This window comes from Stenella coeruleoalba, assembly GCF_951394435.1.
Source record: "Stenella coeruleoalba genome assembly, chromosome: 19".
NCBI lineage: Eukaryota > Metazoa > Chordata > Mammalia > Artiodactyla > Delphinidae > Stenella > Stenella coeruleoalba.
In genome coordinates this window covers 37,096,342-37,111,758 of record NC_137165.1, presented here as the reverse complement: position 1 = coordinate 37,111,758, position 15,417 = coordinate 37,096,342, and the positions used below count along the sequence as shown (strand labels likewise).

The 15,417-nt window shown below is 57.6% G+C and overlaps 1 protein-coding gene across 3 annotated transcripts; it reads right to left on the bottom strand.

Annotated features, from left to right (window-relative positions):
• Positions 1–105: 105 nt before the first annotated feature.
• Positions 106–14,638, bottom strand: SAMD14 (sterile alpha motif domain containing 14; the record flags this gene model as incomplete). Of its 3 annotated transcripts, XM_079905817.1 has the most annotated exons (10): positions 106–1,744; positions 2,555–2,710; positions 2,798–2,917; positions 4,128–4,287; positions 4,394–4,468; positions 4,559–4,646; positions 5,371–5,659; positions 6,093–6,259; positions 10,770–10,824; positions 14,276–14,638. In XM_079905817.1, 9 exons carry the CDS (start codon positions 10,810–10,812, stop codon positions 1,589–1,591), a joined length of 1,254 nt encoding a protein of 417 aa, XP_079761943.1. In that variant the 3' UTR covers positions 106–1,588. The 3 variants fall into 3 exon arrangements, with proteins under 3 accessions (XP_079761943.1, XP_079761944.1, XP_079761942.1); XM_079905818.1 differs by lacking the exons at positions 10,770–10,824; positions 14,276–14,638 and adding an exon at positions 6,345–6,432; XM_079905816.1 differs by lacking the exons at positions 10,770–10,824; positions 14,276–14,638 and having other exon boundaries at positions 6,093–6,440.
• Between the last annotated feature and the right edge of the window lie 779 nt (positions 14,639–15,417).

Sequence of the window (15,417 nt, the reverse complement as noted above, 5' to 3'; positions counted from 1 at the left end):
CCATTCAGAGCACTTGACGGTGCGGCACCCAGGGACGGGACTGTGGCCTCCCACATTCGGGGCCCAGCCCAACCCCCCAGCTGGGGCAGACAGAAAGGTCACTGGCACGTCGTAAGTGTTTATTGAAATAAACTGAGTACCGCCTCCCCCTTCACATGCAGGTGGGCACCCAGATAACTCCCGATGGCTTCAAGGACCTGGGGACTTTTCACCTTCCCCACCGGCCCCTCCTCTGGGCCCAGATGGTACTGATGCCCCCATATCTCAGTCCCCTCTCTGAAGCCCCTCTCCCGGCACAGATAGCAGAGAGGAGGAAAGGACTGAGACCCAGGAATAGGGGTAGCCCTCAGGCCACAGCGCCTGGGCTGGAACGAGGGGAGCAGGCATGCATCGGGTCCTGTCCACCGCTCCAGACGGATGGGAGGAGGCGGAGGGAGGTCTCTAATCAGAGGCCGCTGGCCTCATTGTTAACTCCGGCCAGCGCTCCAGAAGCTGGGCTAGCCGCTGGCAGCACCGTAGCCGCACACTCCCTCCCCACAAGGACAGGTGGCTTGCTCTGGGCTGCTGGGGTGGACTCCACCCCCACCCAGGGAGCCGGCCCCACCCCTCCCTGTGGCCCAGGAACCGGAGCCCGCGCTGTCTGCCAGTTCTGGAACCCACTGAGGCCTCGCTAGGGACCAGGGCAGATGGGGGACGGCTGATGGACCTTTCCAGTTTAGCAGCCTCCGGGGGACCTCCCAGATTCTGCCTCTCTGGCTGGGATGAGGATTCGCCAGTTCAGGACCATCTAGGCATTGGTAGGGGGTGTCTTCCGTGGCCACCAGCTCCCAAGTTTGCTGTGTCCTCAGGGAGGGCCCAGGTGGCCCCTGAGGGAGCAGCAGAAGTGGGCCCAGCTTGGAGAGTGGGTCAAAGACCAGGCTTTGGGCCTCAGGAGGGGCAGACCTGCAAGGGCATTATCTCAACAGAGACCCACGGGACAGGGACAGGGAAAAGGAGGAGCTTTGCCTCCTCCCTTCCTTCTGAAGTCCTCGCAGAGATGATGTGGGGTACTCATGCTGCTTTCTCTGCCCTCCTGTTGAGGAGTGCAGACTGGGAGCCCACCTTGCATGCAACGTGCTGCAGGCCCACCAGCCTCCCTGCGGAGCAGAACGGGCTGTCCCGACACAGTCACCTGGGAGAGCTGGCAAGGAGCTGCTCTATCTACCTGCTCCTGCAGAGACGCCCGGCCCCCTCTGAGCCCAGGGCTTCTGGTAGGTAAGCAGGCCTCCTAATTCACTGCTGGTCCCAGGACCACCATGGCCTGAGGGCAGAGGGTCGGAATGACTCAGGCACTTCTGGGCTCCCAGACTTGCTTCAGCCCTGGCTTCTCTGCCCATAATCTGCCACTTCCCCCAGGAACCCTGTGCCAGACGAGTCCTTGAAATGGGGTTTATTACTGGGTCCTCCCCCTGGGGTCTCCCTTTCTGAGGAATCTGGGTCCAGATAGAAGACAGGGTGAGAGGGCTGTTCCTCCTGAGAGCATGGGGCCAGGCCCCACTTCCCCGGGCGGCCTGTGCCCTCAGAGCCCAGCAGCTGCCTGCCCGTCCCCCTAGCTCCTCTTGGCCGTCTGCTCCCTGCGCCGGAGCTTCTCACGCTGCCGTGCAGCCTTCTCCTGGGCCTTGCGCTCCTTCTCAGCGGCCGCTGCCAGCTCCTTCAACTTCCGCTTCACTAGCGCCCGGTCATGTGAGTTGCTGAGCCCCAGGCTCTGGGGGAGGAATCCAAGGGTGAGCGGAAGAGCCCCGGAGCCACCCAGGCCTGGCCAACCCAAGCCCCGGGTTCTCTGTGCCCCAGGTGTATTCTATCCGGAGCTCTTGCCAGCCCTCAGCCTCCACCTCCCAGACTTGCTGATGGATCAGAACCCTCAGGGCAAGAATTTGGAATGGGAGTGACTGGGAGAGATGAGGGTAGAGGGTTGGCTCCCATATTCCTCCACTCAGGATTTCAGCCTTGGCATGACCCTGCCTGATCCCCTGAGGCCCAGAGACGGGGAGCAAAATGTCCAAGGTCACACAGCTAGTCAGTAGCTGAGTCCCCTCTCCATCCCAGAGACTTCCTGGGGGACTCTTTGCACCACCGCTTCCCCAAGCAGCTCAGCAGAGGGTGCACAACAGGCCAGAAGCCCCCTGCCACCGCCCCCCACCCCACCCCCGACTCATTCCCTCCCACAACCACCAGCCTCCAAGATTCTTAGTCTTGGAGACTAAGACTCCAAGAATCAGGTGAGGTGACCACGGGAGACTGATTAGAGTGAAGAGTCAGATGATAGGCTAGTCCTCAAGGTCAGAGGTCAACCTGGAGACTTGGGCTGGAGCTTGAAGGTCAAACTGAGGAATTGGGCTGGAGTCAGACTGGGAACCCATACTAGAGGGCAGCGATCAGGCCGGGGATCCTGCCTAGAGGTCAGAGGCCAGGGCAGTGGTCTTAACGGGAGTGGAAAGGTCAGGATGAGGGGATCCTAATTCTTGAAGGTTGCCTCAGGCTCTGGCTGGGTCGTGGTCCTTGTACTCTGACCCACCTTCAGTTTGCTTCCATCCAGCTGCAGTAGCTGCGGCCCATCCACCTGCCTCGCAGCAAACTCGGCAGCGTACTGCTCCAGGTTGAGGCTGTGCAGCCACTGGCCCACCTGCTGACTGGTCCAGTGGTAGATGGTGGGGAGGGGTTCATCCAGAAACTGGGGCGGAGACCAAGGAGCGTGAGGGGGGAAGGCGTGGCCCGTGGCCCGCACACCTGGCTGCGTCAGACGTCAGGGCCTGCTTACCTCATCCGAAGACTGGGACAGTGTGTGGTAGGGGTAGGAACACTTGGCCGCCTGCCGGGGACCACTTGGAATCTTGGGGCTGCTGCTGGGGGGTGTGGAGTCGTCACTCAGAGTGGATTCCTAGACGGGGGGGGCGGGGGCACGCTGCTGAGGAGAGAGCTCACCTCCAAGCGCAAGGCAGTCACCCCCGACCCTCCAGCCCCATCCAGAGGAAGCTGAAGCCCAGGGCTGGGCACCAGGAGTTGCTCAGGGCCCTCGTAGTGAGCCAGGAGCTAGGCGGCCATGCAGGGCGCGGCAACCCGTGCGAGACATCGCATCTGAGGCCTCTGGGAGGACGTGGGGCTAGAACTGAGCCAGGCGGAGTAGTTAGCAGGAATGGAGGAGGTCAGACTGGTGTCGCTTTCTAGACAGCAGACTGGGATTCCCTCGCGCTGGGTCGGACGTCTCTGCCTTGTGCCTCCCCAGCATGGCTTCTAGCACCCTGGCTCGTAAAAACCTGGTTAGATGTCTTTGTCCTCACTGGACTGTGAGCTCTGTGAGGGCCTGGGCTGTGTCTGTTCACCAGGGCCCAGCACAAGGGAAGGAAGAAAGGGAGGGATCCCTTCTCCCCTGAATTTCCAGTTTTCTGATCTCTGACCAGGCTGCACATAAGAAAGAGAATCACAGAACAAGCACAGGGCTGGGAGTCATAGCGCCTGGCACCTAAATCCAACTGAGTCTGTAGGCACATCCCTTCAGTCTGGGCTTGCATTTGCTCATCTGTACAATGGGGGTGAGTGTGTCTGCCTTCCCCACTTCACTGAGCCTTTGTGAGAGTAAAGCAAAAACATGCGCTCAGAGCTTTGTAGACCGCGGAGTCCCGGGGAATGTCAACAGTTGCCCGTTCTTGCTTCTGCTACTCGGTCTCACTTCTCCCACAGCTAGTGCACTTTCTGAGCACTAGCTAGGTTGGGGTCCTGTTCATCTCTGCTTCCCCCAAGCATCACCACACCACACACGTAGCCCAGCTCCTAAGACAGGACATGGGGCCAGAACTGAGCCAGGCAGGAGAGTTAGCAGGGATAGAGGAGCCCTCAGGCCGGGTGTGTACTAGGGGATCCTGGAGGCAGCAATGAACGAATCAATGAAGGAGCCACTCAGCATATAAACAAGTGAATGAGCGAATGCCTGAACTCAGAAACTGGATGAATTAATGGATCACGGAATGGCTCCATGGACAGACAGATGGACTCCAGGAATGCCTGGATCCCAGCCCAAGCCAGGGGGAAGTATGTCTTCATGTCACCTGAGTCTGGGGGCCAGTATGGGAGCCAGAGGGCCACAGACTCACCTGAGAAGCTGACTTCTTAGGGCTGAAGCGCTCGTGTTTAGGGGAGCAGGCCGGGGAGGTGGTGCTGCCAGCACACGCCGAGCCCTTGCCACTGTCTGTGAACCAGGAAAAGGGCAGGAACGGGGAGCCCCCTGACCTGCCGGACCCCTCCACCGACTCCCTGTGGAGAGAGCGCCCTGCATGGGTGTGGGCACCAAGGCGAGGGCTGGGGCCCCCAGGGAGCTGGGGGCAAAAGCTGCGGCTGAGGGGCTGTGGGTACCTCTTACCTGCTGCCCATGGACAGACGGTTGCTGCCCTTCTCCTTCCGGCTCTTGCTAGTGGAGGCTCGGCGTAAGGTGACCCTGTGGGGAGGGCGAGGGGGAGTGGGACAGTGCTGCCCACTGTGCTACCCCCATCCCCAAGCCTTTGTTCTTGGCCCCTCTTCCACTCACCCCAGGTCCAGGAACTTGCGGCGAGTCTTCTTATCCAGGCCGATGGTAGGGCTGGCGGGCTCAGGTGGGCTGGCATCCCGGCTGTCATCTTTTGTGGAAGAGAAGGAAGAAAACAGCCTGGGTGGTGGCTTGTCTGCCTCTTCCAGCTGCCAGTGAGGTGGTAGGAATTCTCTCGACTTAGAATCAGGTAACCTGGCTCTGGTGCCCTTCACTAGCTGTGTGACCTAGGACAAGTTACTACCTTCTGAGCTTCCTGCATCTCAAATACGGGGATAATGACACTGCCTGTTTCATGAGACCTAATAAGATGTTGATGAAAGCCTTAGACAAACCATAAACCACGCTGAAAACGTAGGGACCACTGCTGTTTACTGTTAATTTTATCTTGTCCAACTTGTAGCCAACCTTCTAATCTTGGCTCACATGTCACTTCCTCAGAGAAGCCTTCCAGGATGCTCCCAGCTGCTCCCAGGATGCTTTCACGCTGATATATGCTCTCCTGCCCCGCGCACTGTTTTCTCACATAGCACTTAATACACCTTGTAACTATACGTTTAATCAATGGATGATTTGATTGTTTCTGCTCGAACCTATAAGCCCCGTGAGGACGAGAACTGCATCTGCTTGCTCTTCTGTGTGTGTCAGTGGCCAGCAGTGCCTGGCACATATTAAGGCGCTCGGGAAATGAGTGAAAGAACCGTGGTCTTTATTCCCCACCTTCCCCAGCCACCCTGCCCCTCGGATCCCGCCACGCACTTCGGCGCCCAAGGGACCTCTTGCCAGCAGGGGGCGCCGCGCCGGCCGCCGCTCACCTTCGCTGTGCGGCTCGGCGCGGGGATGGCGGCGCACGAAGCTGGGCGAGCTGTCGGACGAGGGCGCGGAGCGCGGCGGCGAGCAGGAGGCGGCGGCCAGGCCCTCGTGCGAGGCGGCGTTGTGCAGGGGTCGGTAGCGTGCGAGCGGCGAGGGCGGCGGCTCGTCCTCGTCCAGGCTGCGCCGCAACCCCGGGGGCTCCAGGCAGAAGGAGCTCCCGGCTGGGGACCCCGGGCCCGAGTGCAGAGGTGAGCGCAGCCGGTGCAGGGGGCTCCCGCAGCCATCGGTCACCTGGGGAAGGGGCAGCCGCTCACCGCCAACCCTCCTCCCCTCTTCCCGGAGGGGAGCGCGGGGCTCCTAGGTCCTTCCGGGACTTGGAGGGAGGGTTTCCTCGTGCCTTGGGCCGAGAGGTGGCTGGGCAGCGAGAGGTGGGAAACGGGACTTCCGGTCACATGGGCTGGGGCTGGATCCCGCCTCCTTCACTTCCTAACTGTGTGACTTTGTTAGTGAACCTCTCAGAGCCTCAATTTCCTCGTCTGGAAGATGGGGCTAATACCTTCCTTGAAAGGATGAGATTAGCCAGAATTGAACTGCAGCTAATATTTGTTAGCCTTATGATGTCAGAAGTCTAGGGGTGTGGTTTCCCTGGAAGAGTGGTTTGGAGGGACTATCCAGGAGCAAGAAGGGTGGGTGGGGTATGTGCGATTGGGTGGATTGCCCCAACCTTGCCTCCGGCCCCATCGGAGCCTTCACCATCCTCTGCAGAGCTGGCACTGTCCCGAAGCCTCGAGCGGGAGGGCCTGTGTCTCCGGCCCTTGGCCAGTAGCTGGGCTCGGGCCTTGTGTAAACTGCTGTCCAGTCTGACGGTCTCTGGCACAGCCAAGTCCAGGTCTGCAAACCGGGGAAGAGGGGCAGAGACCAGACACATGAGGACAGCAATCCCGGAGGCCCACCTCAAGTGGCCACCTGTACTCACACCCAGGCATTCCACAAATGTCTCCAAGCGCAGGGCACTGATAGTCCTATGAGACGGAGAGCTGGGTCTTTCACAGTCTCGCAGGGAGCTGGACATATCAGCTCATACATGCAGTGTGTGATGGAACCTCTCACGGGCACAGAGGACAGGATGGCTCTGTTTGGATGGGTTGGAGGAGGAAACACCAAAGCTGGGTCTTAAGGTCTGGATGGGAGTTTACAAGAGAGGAGGTTGGCAAAACTGGTATATGCAGTGCTGGGAGGAAGGGAAGCTGGGGGCGGGCACCTCCAGGGCAATGGGAGGGCAGGTTTGTGGAGGGAAGGACTGGAGGATGAGGCCGGAGAGAGCATGGTTGTAACTGCTACCACTGAGGAAGCGCCCACTACACGCCAGGACATACATACAACACCTTGTCTACCTAGAACAACCCGCAGGCTAGGCACAGCTGCTGTGGCCATTTCACAGCTGAGCAAACTGAGGATCAGAGAGGTTAAGTCTCTTGACTGAGGCCAGCAGCTAGCAATGGTCTGGGGTTTGAGCCTGGCTAGCAGGGGGCGCCGCGCCGGCCTGGCTAGTCTAGCTCCAGAGATTGGCCCTGCTGGGGACACTGGCTTGCTGTGCCACGCTCAAGGTCACGCTCAGAGACAGCACTGCTGAGCATCTAGAGGGCTCACAGTTAACTGGAGCAGAGGGACCCCCAAAAGCCAGCGGCGGTGTTAGAGAGGAAAGCCTACAGACCCCTGAAGCCTGTCTCTCCCGTCCTGGGGTCCGTGGCCCAGGGCTAGGTCCTGGATGAGGACATGCGGAAGAGTAGGCAAACCCAACAGATTATGCATAGACCCTCCTGCTCCAAGTTTCACTTTCCGTTTGCTCCACCGGAGAATGCAACCTTCACTCTGCAGTGACCCTGAGCTTCTCCAGGCAGAACAGGTTCTTCCCAGACCTCAGCATGGGTTAAGACCTTTCTTCACCACTCCACCCCTCATGATCTCAGGGACCCCATCCCATCACTCAAGGCCCTGCCTTGCCTGCTCCTCTTTCCCTTGTCTGCAGACACCCCCTAAGCCACCCCAGTGGCTGAACTACTACCTATACCTATTTCCAACTCTGACCCCTCCCCTGAATTCCAAGTCTGGGCACCTCAGCACCTGCCAGGGAACTTACCATGTCAGAATCACCCAGGGACCTCAAACTCAGCCCATCAAATGAACCCACCACCTTGCCTCAAACTGGTTCTCTGTCCCTGGCTCACTGAAAGGCCCCACTGTCCACCCAGTCACTCCTCTCAGACCCAGTTGGTAATTCATGTGTCCAGCTGCCTACTTGACACCTCCACTTGGATGTCCAATGGGCATCTTCAACGTATATGTCACAATTGGACACCTGACCTCCCTACCCCCTAAGCTGCCCGGTCTGCCCAGCTCAGTGAATGGCATCTCCATCCTTGCAGCTGCTCAGGCCAAACCCCTGGAGTCACCCGTGATTCCTCCCTCTCCCTCTCACCCTGCAAACTGATCCGTCCACAATTCCTGTTAGGTCTACTTTGGAAATATATCTAGACATGCTGAAATATTTATGGTGAAATGACATGATGTTTTGGGTTAGGTTCAAAATAATCCAGGAGACTAGGAGTGGAGAGTGGAAGGGGATGTAGATGAAACAAGACTGTCCATGAGTTGATGATGGTTGAGGTTGAGAGATGAGTACGTAAGCGTATGATGGGGTACATTGTGCTAGTCTCTCTACTTTTGACTTCCCACAGTAAAATATTGTGTATATGTGTCTGTATACACACGCACTTACATACATGTATACATGTGGGGAGAAGGAGGAGGGGAGAGGAAAGGAGAGGGAGAACACACAGCACTCCTGGTCTAGGTCACTACTACCTCTTGCCTCCATTATTACAGATCATCCCGGCTTGTCTTCCCTCCTCCTCCCTTTCCCACTTACGGCCTAATTTCAACCCGGCAGCCAGAGTGATCCTGATAAAACATGTCAGCCCAGGTCACGCCTCCCTCCGCTCAGAACCCTCCAGTGACTTCCATCTCTCACAGAGTAAGAAGCCGAGTTCTTACCACGGCCTCCAGACTCAGGCAGCTCAGCGACTCTCTCCCTCTTCTTCCCTCTGCTCCAGCCACCCTGGCCTCCTGGCTCTTCCTTACACCAGCTATCCTGCACCTCAGGGCCTTTGCACTTCCTCTTCCCTTTCCTGCAAGGCTCTTGCCACAGATTTCTGCACAGTTCTCTCTCTCACCTCCTTCAAGTCTCTGCTTAAATGCTTTCTCTCACTGAGAGACCACCCAATTTAGAATACCCCCCAAACCCCCACTGCTAAATTTTTTCCTATATCATTTGTCATCCTCTGGCATACCATATATTTTACTAATTTAGTTTATTGTCTCTCCACCCATTAAAACGTCAGCTCCGTGAAGGCAGACGTTTCTCTCTTTTGTTCACTGCACTAACACAGGCATAGAATAGTGTGTGTGTGAGAGAGTGTATGTGTATATGAGTGTTCTGAGCGTTTTACAGTTACTAGCTCGTTTAAACCTCCCCACAACCCAAGGAGGAAGCGACTCCAAGAACCCCCAGGGCAGCCTTCATTTGCCCGAGGGTTAGGGCTGGTGAAGAGCAGGCCAGGGTCATAGGCCTTCGGGCTCCGGCTCCAGGGCTCCGTGTGTAACCACCAAGCCCTCTCTACGTCCTCTGAGGCAGAGATGGGAGTGACTTGTGAGTCCAACCCCTCACCTTACAGGCCCTTACTTTCCTTGGAGAGGAAAGTTTGGCCCAGGGTGCAGAGGGAGTTAAGGACAGTAGGCAGGGCTCCTGGAAGGGAGCTCATGAGCCTCCTCGACCCGTCCAGCGCGCAGCTGGTGCCCAGCCGCCCTGGGCCGTGGAGAAGGGCTCTCTGCACCTGAATCTGGGCCACATCAAAACCATGGTCATCTTACCGTGGAGGGTCTAGGGAGCAAAGGAACTCCTAAGGGGCTTGGGGCTTTTTGAGGCAAGGTGGGGCCAGCCTCTCCTCTGGTCCCTTACTCTACCAGGCCCTCATCACCTTGTCCATCCCTCCCACTATCTTGCTCTCCCTCTCCCTCTCTCCCTGGGAGTTAGCCCGGCCCTGGGCAGTGGGAAGTCATGAATATTTCATCGCCTTTCTCTTCAGGAGGGCTGCCAGGCAGGCAGCTACCTCAGCAGGTCAGGGAGAAGGAAAACAGGAAGGGTCGGGGGTGGGGGAGCGGAGGCCAAAAAGCCCAAGGAACGGGGAGCTCGCCTCTGCCAGGCCAGGGGTCAGGCTGGGCCTGCGTGGGGATGGAGAGACTCAGAGTCTGAGGCCCAGAGACAGTTCGAGGCTGGGGGCGTCCCCGAGGCAAAGCCTCCATGCACAGGCCCCAGGGAGGCCAGGCCGGGAAGCAGTTCCCCAGGAGCCAGGAGGCAGCAGTTCCGGCGGGCGGCGTTGGCATTGCCGGGGCCTGTGGCAGCCACAGGGGAGAGAGAGGTGAGCGGGGAAGTGGGAGGAGGAGAGGGCAAGGAAGGTAGAGATGAGAGGCAGGGGTGGAGAAACTGGAGGCCCTGTGGCATTCCACAGCTAGGAGCCCCTCCCAGCTGAGAGTCCTGAGGGCTGCATACGCGAGCTTTCTGCCTCCACCGCGCCCTCCACGTTCCTCCACCGAACCCAGCTGGTAAACAGCCTTTCCACCCCAGTGCATGCTGGGAGCTGTGCCCCGTCAGTGGTCTTTCTCTGATCCACACAATAGAAAGGCTGCAGGGGGTAAATGATGGGGTGGGGGGGGTGTCCATGCACCCCAGTGAGAACACAGGGGTGTCAGTCTGGGGGTGCCCCGAGGGTGTAGATGCTGAGTGTGTGTTATGCATTTTTGATTTCCCTGCACATCCATGCAGATGAGGTCCCTTATTTATGCAGCTCGGAGGTAACCTGTGTCACCTGCGCTGGGGAATACTGGTGTACATACGGCACAGTGGCTGCCAGCAGGGAGTTAGGCAGTCTGGAGTTTTAGTCCCAGCTCTGCCACTAACTTGCAGTGTGATCTTTAAAGCAAGTCACTTCTGTGCTCCGTGTCCTAGGCGTAGGACAAGTGGGCACACTCCTTAGCCTTGTTGTGAGGGTTAAATGATACAGTGCATGTGAAACGGGGGTGCTAGCCTAGTACCTGGCATGAGACAAGCACTTAATAAATGGGGACCCTTATTATCATCGTGTTGTAATTGGGTATCTACTCAGATAATGGTGACAAAAAATCAGGCTGTAAGGCCAAAATACACACACACACACACACACACACACACACACACACACACCACACACACACACACACACACACACACACACTGAAGTTACCAGGACTCCTCTCCGCCAAGGCCCGATAGCCTTGGCTAGAGATAGAGCCAAACAGAACTTACCGAAAACCTCATCCGCAGGTTCTCGGAGCTTTGAAGAAGCCATGACTCAAGAGAGCTGGGAGGACAAGAGGAGAAAGAGGAAAAGAAGACCATGGATAAGAGGTTCAGGTTGGTGCAGGCAAGGGAGCTGCCAATGGCTACCTGCTCCTAGCCTTCCGGCCCTCACCTCTCCTTACAACTCTTTCTCTGGCCCCTGAAAGAGAAATCATCTGAACCACAGCCCAGATGGTTGGGGCAGGCAGGAGGTAGAAGCGAGTCCAGGGTATAGACACAGGCTGTCCTGAAGCCCGGGTCCAAGCTGATTTGCCGAGTGCCTGCACACGGGTCACTGAACTTCTCTCCCCGTCACTGTCTTGGGCCCTTCCGTCATTAGCATTCCCTAAAAGCTTTTAATCATCATAAGCTGTCCAATATCAAATCTGGGAGAAATCTTGGAGACTATTAAATCCAATCCTCTCATTTTACAAATAAAGAAAGAGACAGGAGAATGACTGATCTAAGGTCGCATAATAAGTTAATGGCAAGATCAAAATGAGAACCCAGGTTCTTCCATCCACCCACCTACTTACGTCCCTACTTATCCATGCATCTACTTGCCTATTCACCGTCCACTCATTCACCCATCCATCATCTGTCCAAACATCTATCTTTCCAGCCACCCATCCATCCACCATCCGCCCCGTCCAACCATCCACCCATTTTTACATCCGTCAATTTATACCATCCACCCATCCATCTTCCCATCCATCACCCAGTCCTGCCTCCCCCCACTCTCATCACTGGTGCACTCACCACCTGTCTTCCTGAACATGAGCTGTTCAGGAAGCTGGCATCATCAACAGGGCCACTGTTCTCGACAAAGTCACAGTTCTCACAGTTCAAGACAGACTCACAGATGCAGAAGGGTATAAAGAGTACCCGTAGCAGAACAGTGCAGAGCCAAATCTCTATGATGCACCAGATAATGTTCTGGGAAGAAATATGGATGGATAGGGGTTTGGTTTTGTTTGTGGGAAGTAAGAAAGGAAGGGCAGGTGGGAAAGCAGGATATATGTAGCCGGAACAATTTGGGCAGGCTTCCTAGCAGATGTAGGATTGCAGCATCCCTAAACCAAAGCCTGGGTGTCAGAGAAGCAAGGGAATATCAGATGAGGGGAGAAGGAGGAAGCTCAGGGTCAGGGGCATGCTGCATGCCTGGGACGTGATCTCCAATTACTTCTAACACTCAGGTCCCCATGAGAAGGGCAGAGCACTGCATTAGACCACCCATTTGACAGGTGTAGGAAAGCTACCTCATGCCTGCTTGGTCTTTTCCGATTCTCCTCTTCTGTTATTACATAGATTCATCTCACTGTGAACTGTCCAGGCTCGGGACTCTTAGTGTCCCCACTTTACAGATGGGAAAACTGAGATGCAGGAGATAAGAGGCAGAACTCGACCTTGACCACAGTCTCCTGCCCCTCAGCTCTGTCCTGGGTGGTGATCTGCAGTTTGGGAACCTGCTCATGAGGAAAGAACACTGCTGGGAGAAGGGACAGGGGTAGAGGTAAGGGAGCTGGTCCATACTCGCTAGGACCGGATACGCTTCAAAGCTACCCCAGGCTCTGCGGATGCTTGGGGCTGCAAGCAGGAAATGAGGTATGAGAAGGAGCCAGGGATGTGGGCCCTCCAGGAACCCTCCTGCCGTTCTTCAACCCTGGGTGCTAGTAACAGAGAAGTTCTAGAACCTCTCTTCCTGTCCTGAAGGGGTAGATGGGAAGAGAGGCTGCCCCTAAGAATGAACTGAATTCCCTCCTTCCATCGCAAAGCTCATCTGACCAGGACCTAGCTGCCACCTCCTCCAGAAAGCTGTCCTAGATAGCCCTCACTCCTCTCATTTGTCTATATAATTTCTAAATCCACTCTTCCCCACTACTAGGAAATGAGTAATTTTTCATACTTCATTGATTCCCTAACTGGGTCACATCTCTGCCACATCAGATGGGAGCTCCTGAGGAGAAGGGGCAGCATTCCCCATCAGAAGAGGGAATCTCGGAAGATAAGAACTGCCTCTCCCAACAGAATGGAGGTTCCCTGAGGGTGCTTCCTCTCTTAGACCACCTGAGAATGGAGACCCCATGTGCTCTTTATTCAAGGTCCCAGTTTAGGGTGGAGACCCTCTTGTGGATGCCATCCTCTTTCAGGTACGCTCTGGGGTGGGCTGGGGCCTCCAGCTCACATCAGTGCCGAATGAATTCTGATTCAGCACAAACCGCTTTCTTCAACAACTAACTCCCTGGGGGGTGTATGGGGGACCCTCCCTACACTGTCCCTTGGGGAACTCTGGGAAGCATGACATCAGAATGTCACCAGGCCCTTCCCACCCCCCCTTCCAACACTGAACCTTGGTAAATTAGACATCCCCCCCATTTACACTCCTACAACATTACACTCCTACACACACACGCACACACACACACACCCGCGCCACACTCATACATGCACATTCAAACCAGGTAACCACTACAAGGTGGAAATGAACCTGTTCTCTGGATGCAGTCTGGGCTCTGACTCTACCAGGCCACTCCTTCCTCCCAAAACTTCCCAATTCCCGGAGGAAGAACACCAATAACTTTTGACCCTTCCCTATGAGAAAGGGAGGCAGGTGAACTCCAAGTTTCCTGGGACCCAGGGGAAGGAGAAAGACAAAGAAAGGGTACACAAGCCCTGGAGAGGAAATGGGGAGCAGGACAGAGACAGGTTGGTGGAGAGTCAGTCTACAGAGCTGCAGAGGAAGAAAGAGCAAGAAGGAGATGAGCCTGAGAGCAGCGGCGGCAGCGGGGCCAGGGGAAGAAGCAGTACAGACAGGGCTCCAGCAGCCCTGAGTGAGGCCCAGGGGAGGGGTGCAGAAGGGCAGAATCCGCTGCCAGGAGAGAGGCGGCCCTCAGTGGGGAAGGAAAGAGGAAAGGGGCCCTGGAAGAGGAGAAGGAGCCCGAGAAAGAAGTGCAACTGGGGAGGGATGGTTGGGAGAGGAGGCTGGGGCAGGGGGAGGCAGTGTGGAGCTAGAGAAAGGGGCGACCCCCTCCCATAAGGCCCAAGCTGGGGGCATCCAGCAAGCACCGCTGGAGATGGGGTGGGGGTGGAGGACAGGGCACCTTCTGCACTCTCGGGGCCCCTATTGCCCAATCAGAGCCAAGTGGCTAGTTCTGTCCGATCCATTAGTCCAACTCCGCACCAGGCAAGAAGGGGTTAAGCTCTCCCCCCTCCCCCAACACCAGTTTTTTAAAAAAATTAATCTCTCCGGACCTCGGGCAAAGGGAGAGGATTAGGGACACAAATCCTATCTCCACCCCATCTCCTAACGGCCCAGAACCCTGGCTCTGTGCGGGCCGCCCTAGGGACAGGGGAAGAAAGGTCCTTGTCTCTTCGCCCTATCCAACCCCACTCGGGTTCCCACCGCAAGCCGGAGACCCCCCCAGCTCCGCTTCCCCGTTCAACTTGGGGCTCTTGGGGTCCCAATACCTCACCTCCAGCATCTGTCATCTTCAGCGTCCGGCGCCTCAGAATCCCCTCAGGCCCATGGTGTTTGGGGCTGGGGCCAGGCGGGAGAGGGGCGGGGGACAGTCACCCCGGCCTCGGGGGGCTCCGGGCTGGCTCCATCCGCTCCATCCCGGGAGTAGGGGTAGGGGTCAGCGAGGGGGGTCTTGGAGCCGGAGGGAATGTGGGGGTGGGGGTGGGGGAGTTCGGAGAGAGAAGGAGAAGGTTTGCAGGAAGCAGGAGGCACGGCGGGAGGGGCTGGACCAGGAGACCTGACGGGAGGATGCTCCGTGCGTGTGTGTGCGTGTGTGTGCGAGTGTGTGTGCGTGTGCGTGTGTGTGCGTGTGCGTGTGTGTGTGTGTGTGTGTGTGAGAGAGAGAGAGAGAGGAGAGGAGAGGAGACGAGAGGAGACGAGAGGAGAGGAGAGAAGAGAAGAGAGAGGGAGGGAGAGAGAGAGAGAGAGAAACCGTCTCCCCGCCCCGCCCGGCTGGACGCGGGGTCCCCCGCCTGGCAGGCGGATACTCTTAGCGTCGTGTCAACGGGGATCCGCGGGGGGTCCCCAGGGAAGGGGCGATGAGGGGGCGCGTGGCGGGGAGGCCGGGCGCCCGGGAGACAAAGAACGGGAGGGAGGGAGGGAGGGAGGGGCGGAGGCAGCGGGAGCATGGGGGAGGGAGGAGGCGGCCCCGGCTGGCGGAGCCGGGCGAGGGGATTCTAGTTACCGCTACTTCTCGGCCCGCGGGAGTCGGGGCGGGTGTGAGCGGACGGAGATGCGGCCCCACCTTAGGACCTGCGGGGCTTCTGCCTCCTCTGCAAGGCCTGTGAGGGCTCCTGATTCATCCATTCAACAGAAGTCCACAGAGCAGTCGGGTGCGCCGAGGCCCGAGGGGACCGTGGAGAGCAGAGCCGACCCGGTCCGGGCCGTCGTGGCTCTCGCAGCGTTGTCAGGGGGACAGACGAGTGGGGAGGCTCTCAAGAGAGCGGGTGCTGTGAGCCTTGGTTCACAGAGGACACTTCAGCGCGGGGAGAGCACACCAGAGGGAGCCAGGCCTCGCCCGGGGGCGGGTGAGGACCGGGGCGGGGGCTGTGTGTGGAAGTGATCCAGGAGGATTCCCGGAGGAGGTGACCTGTTGGC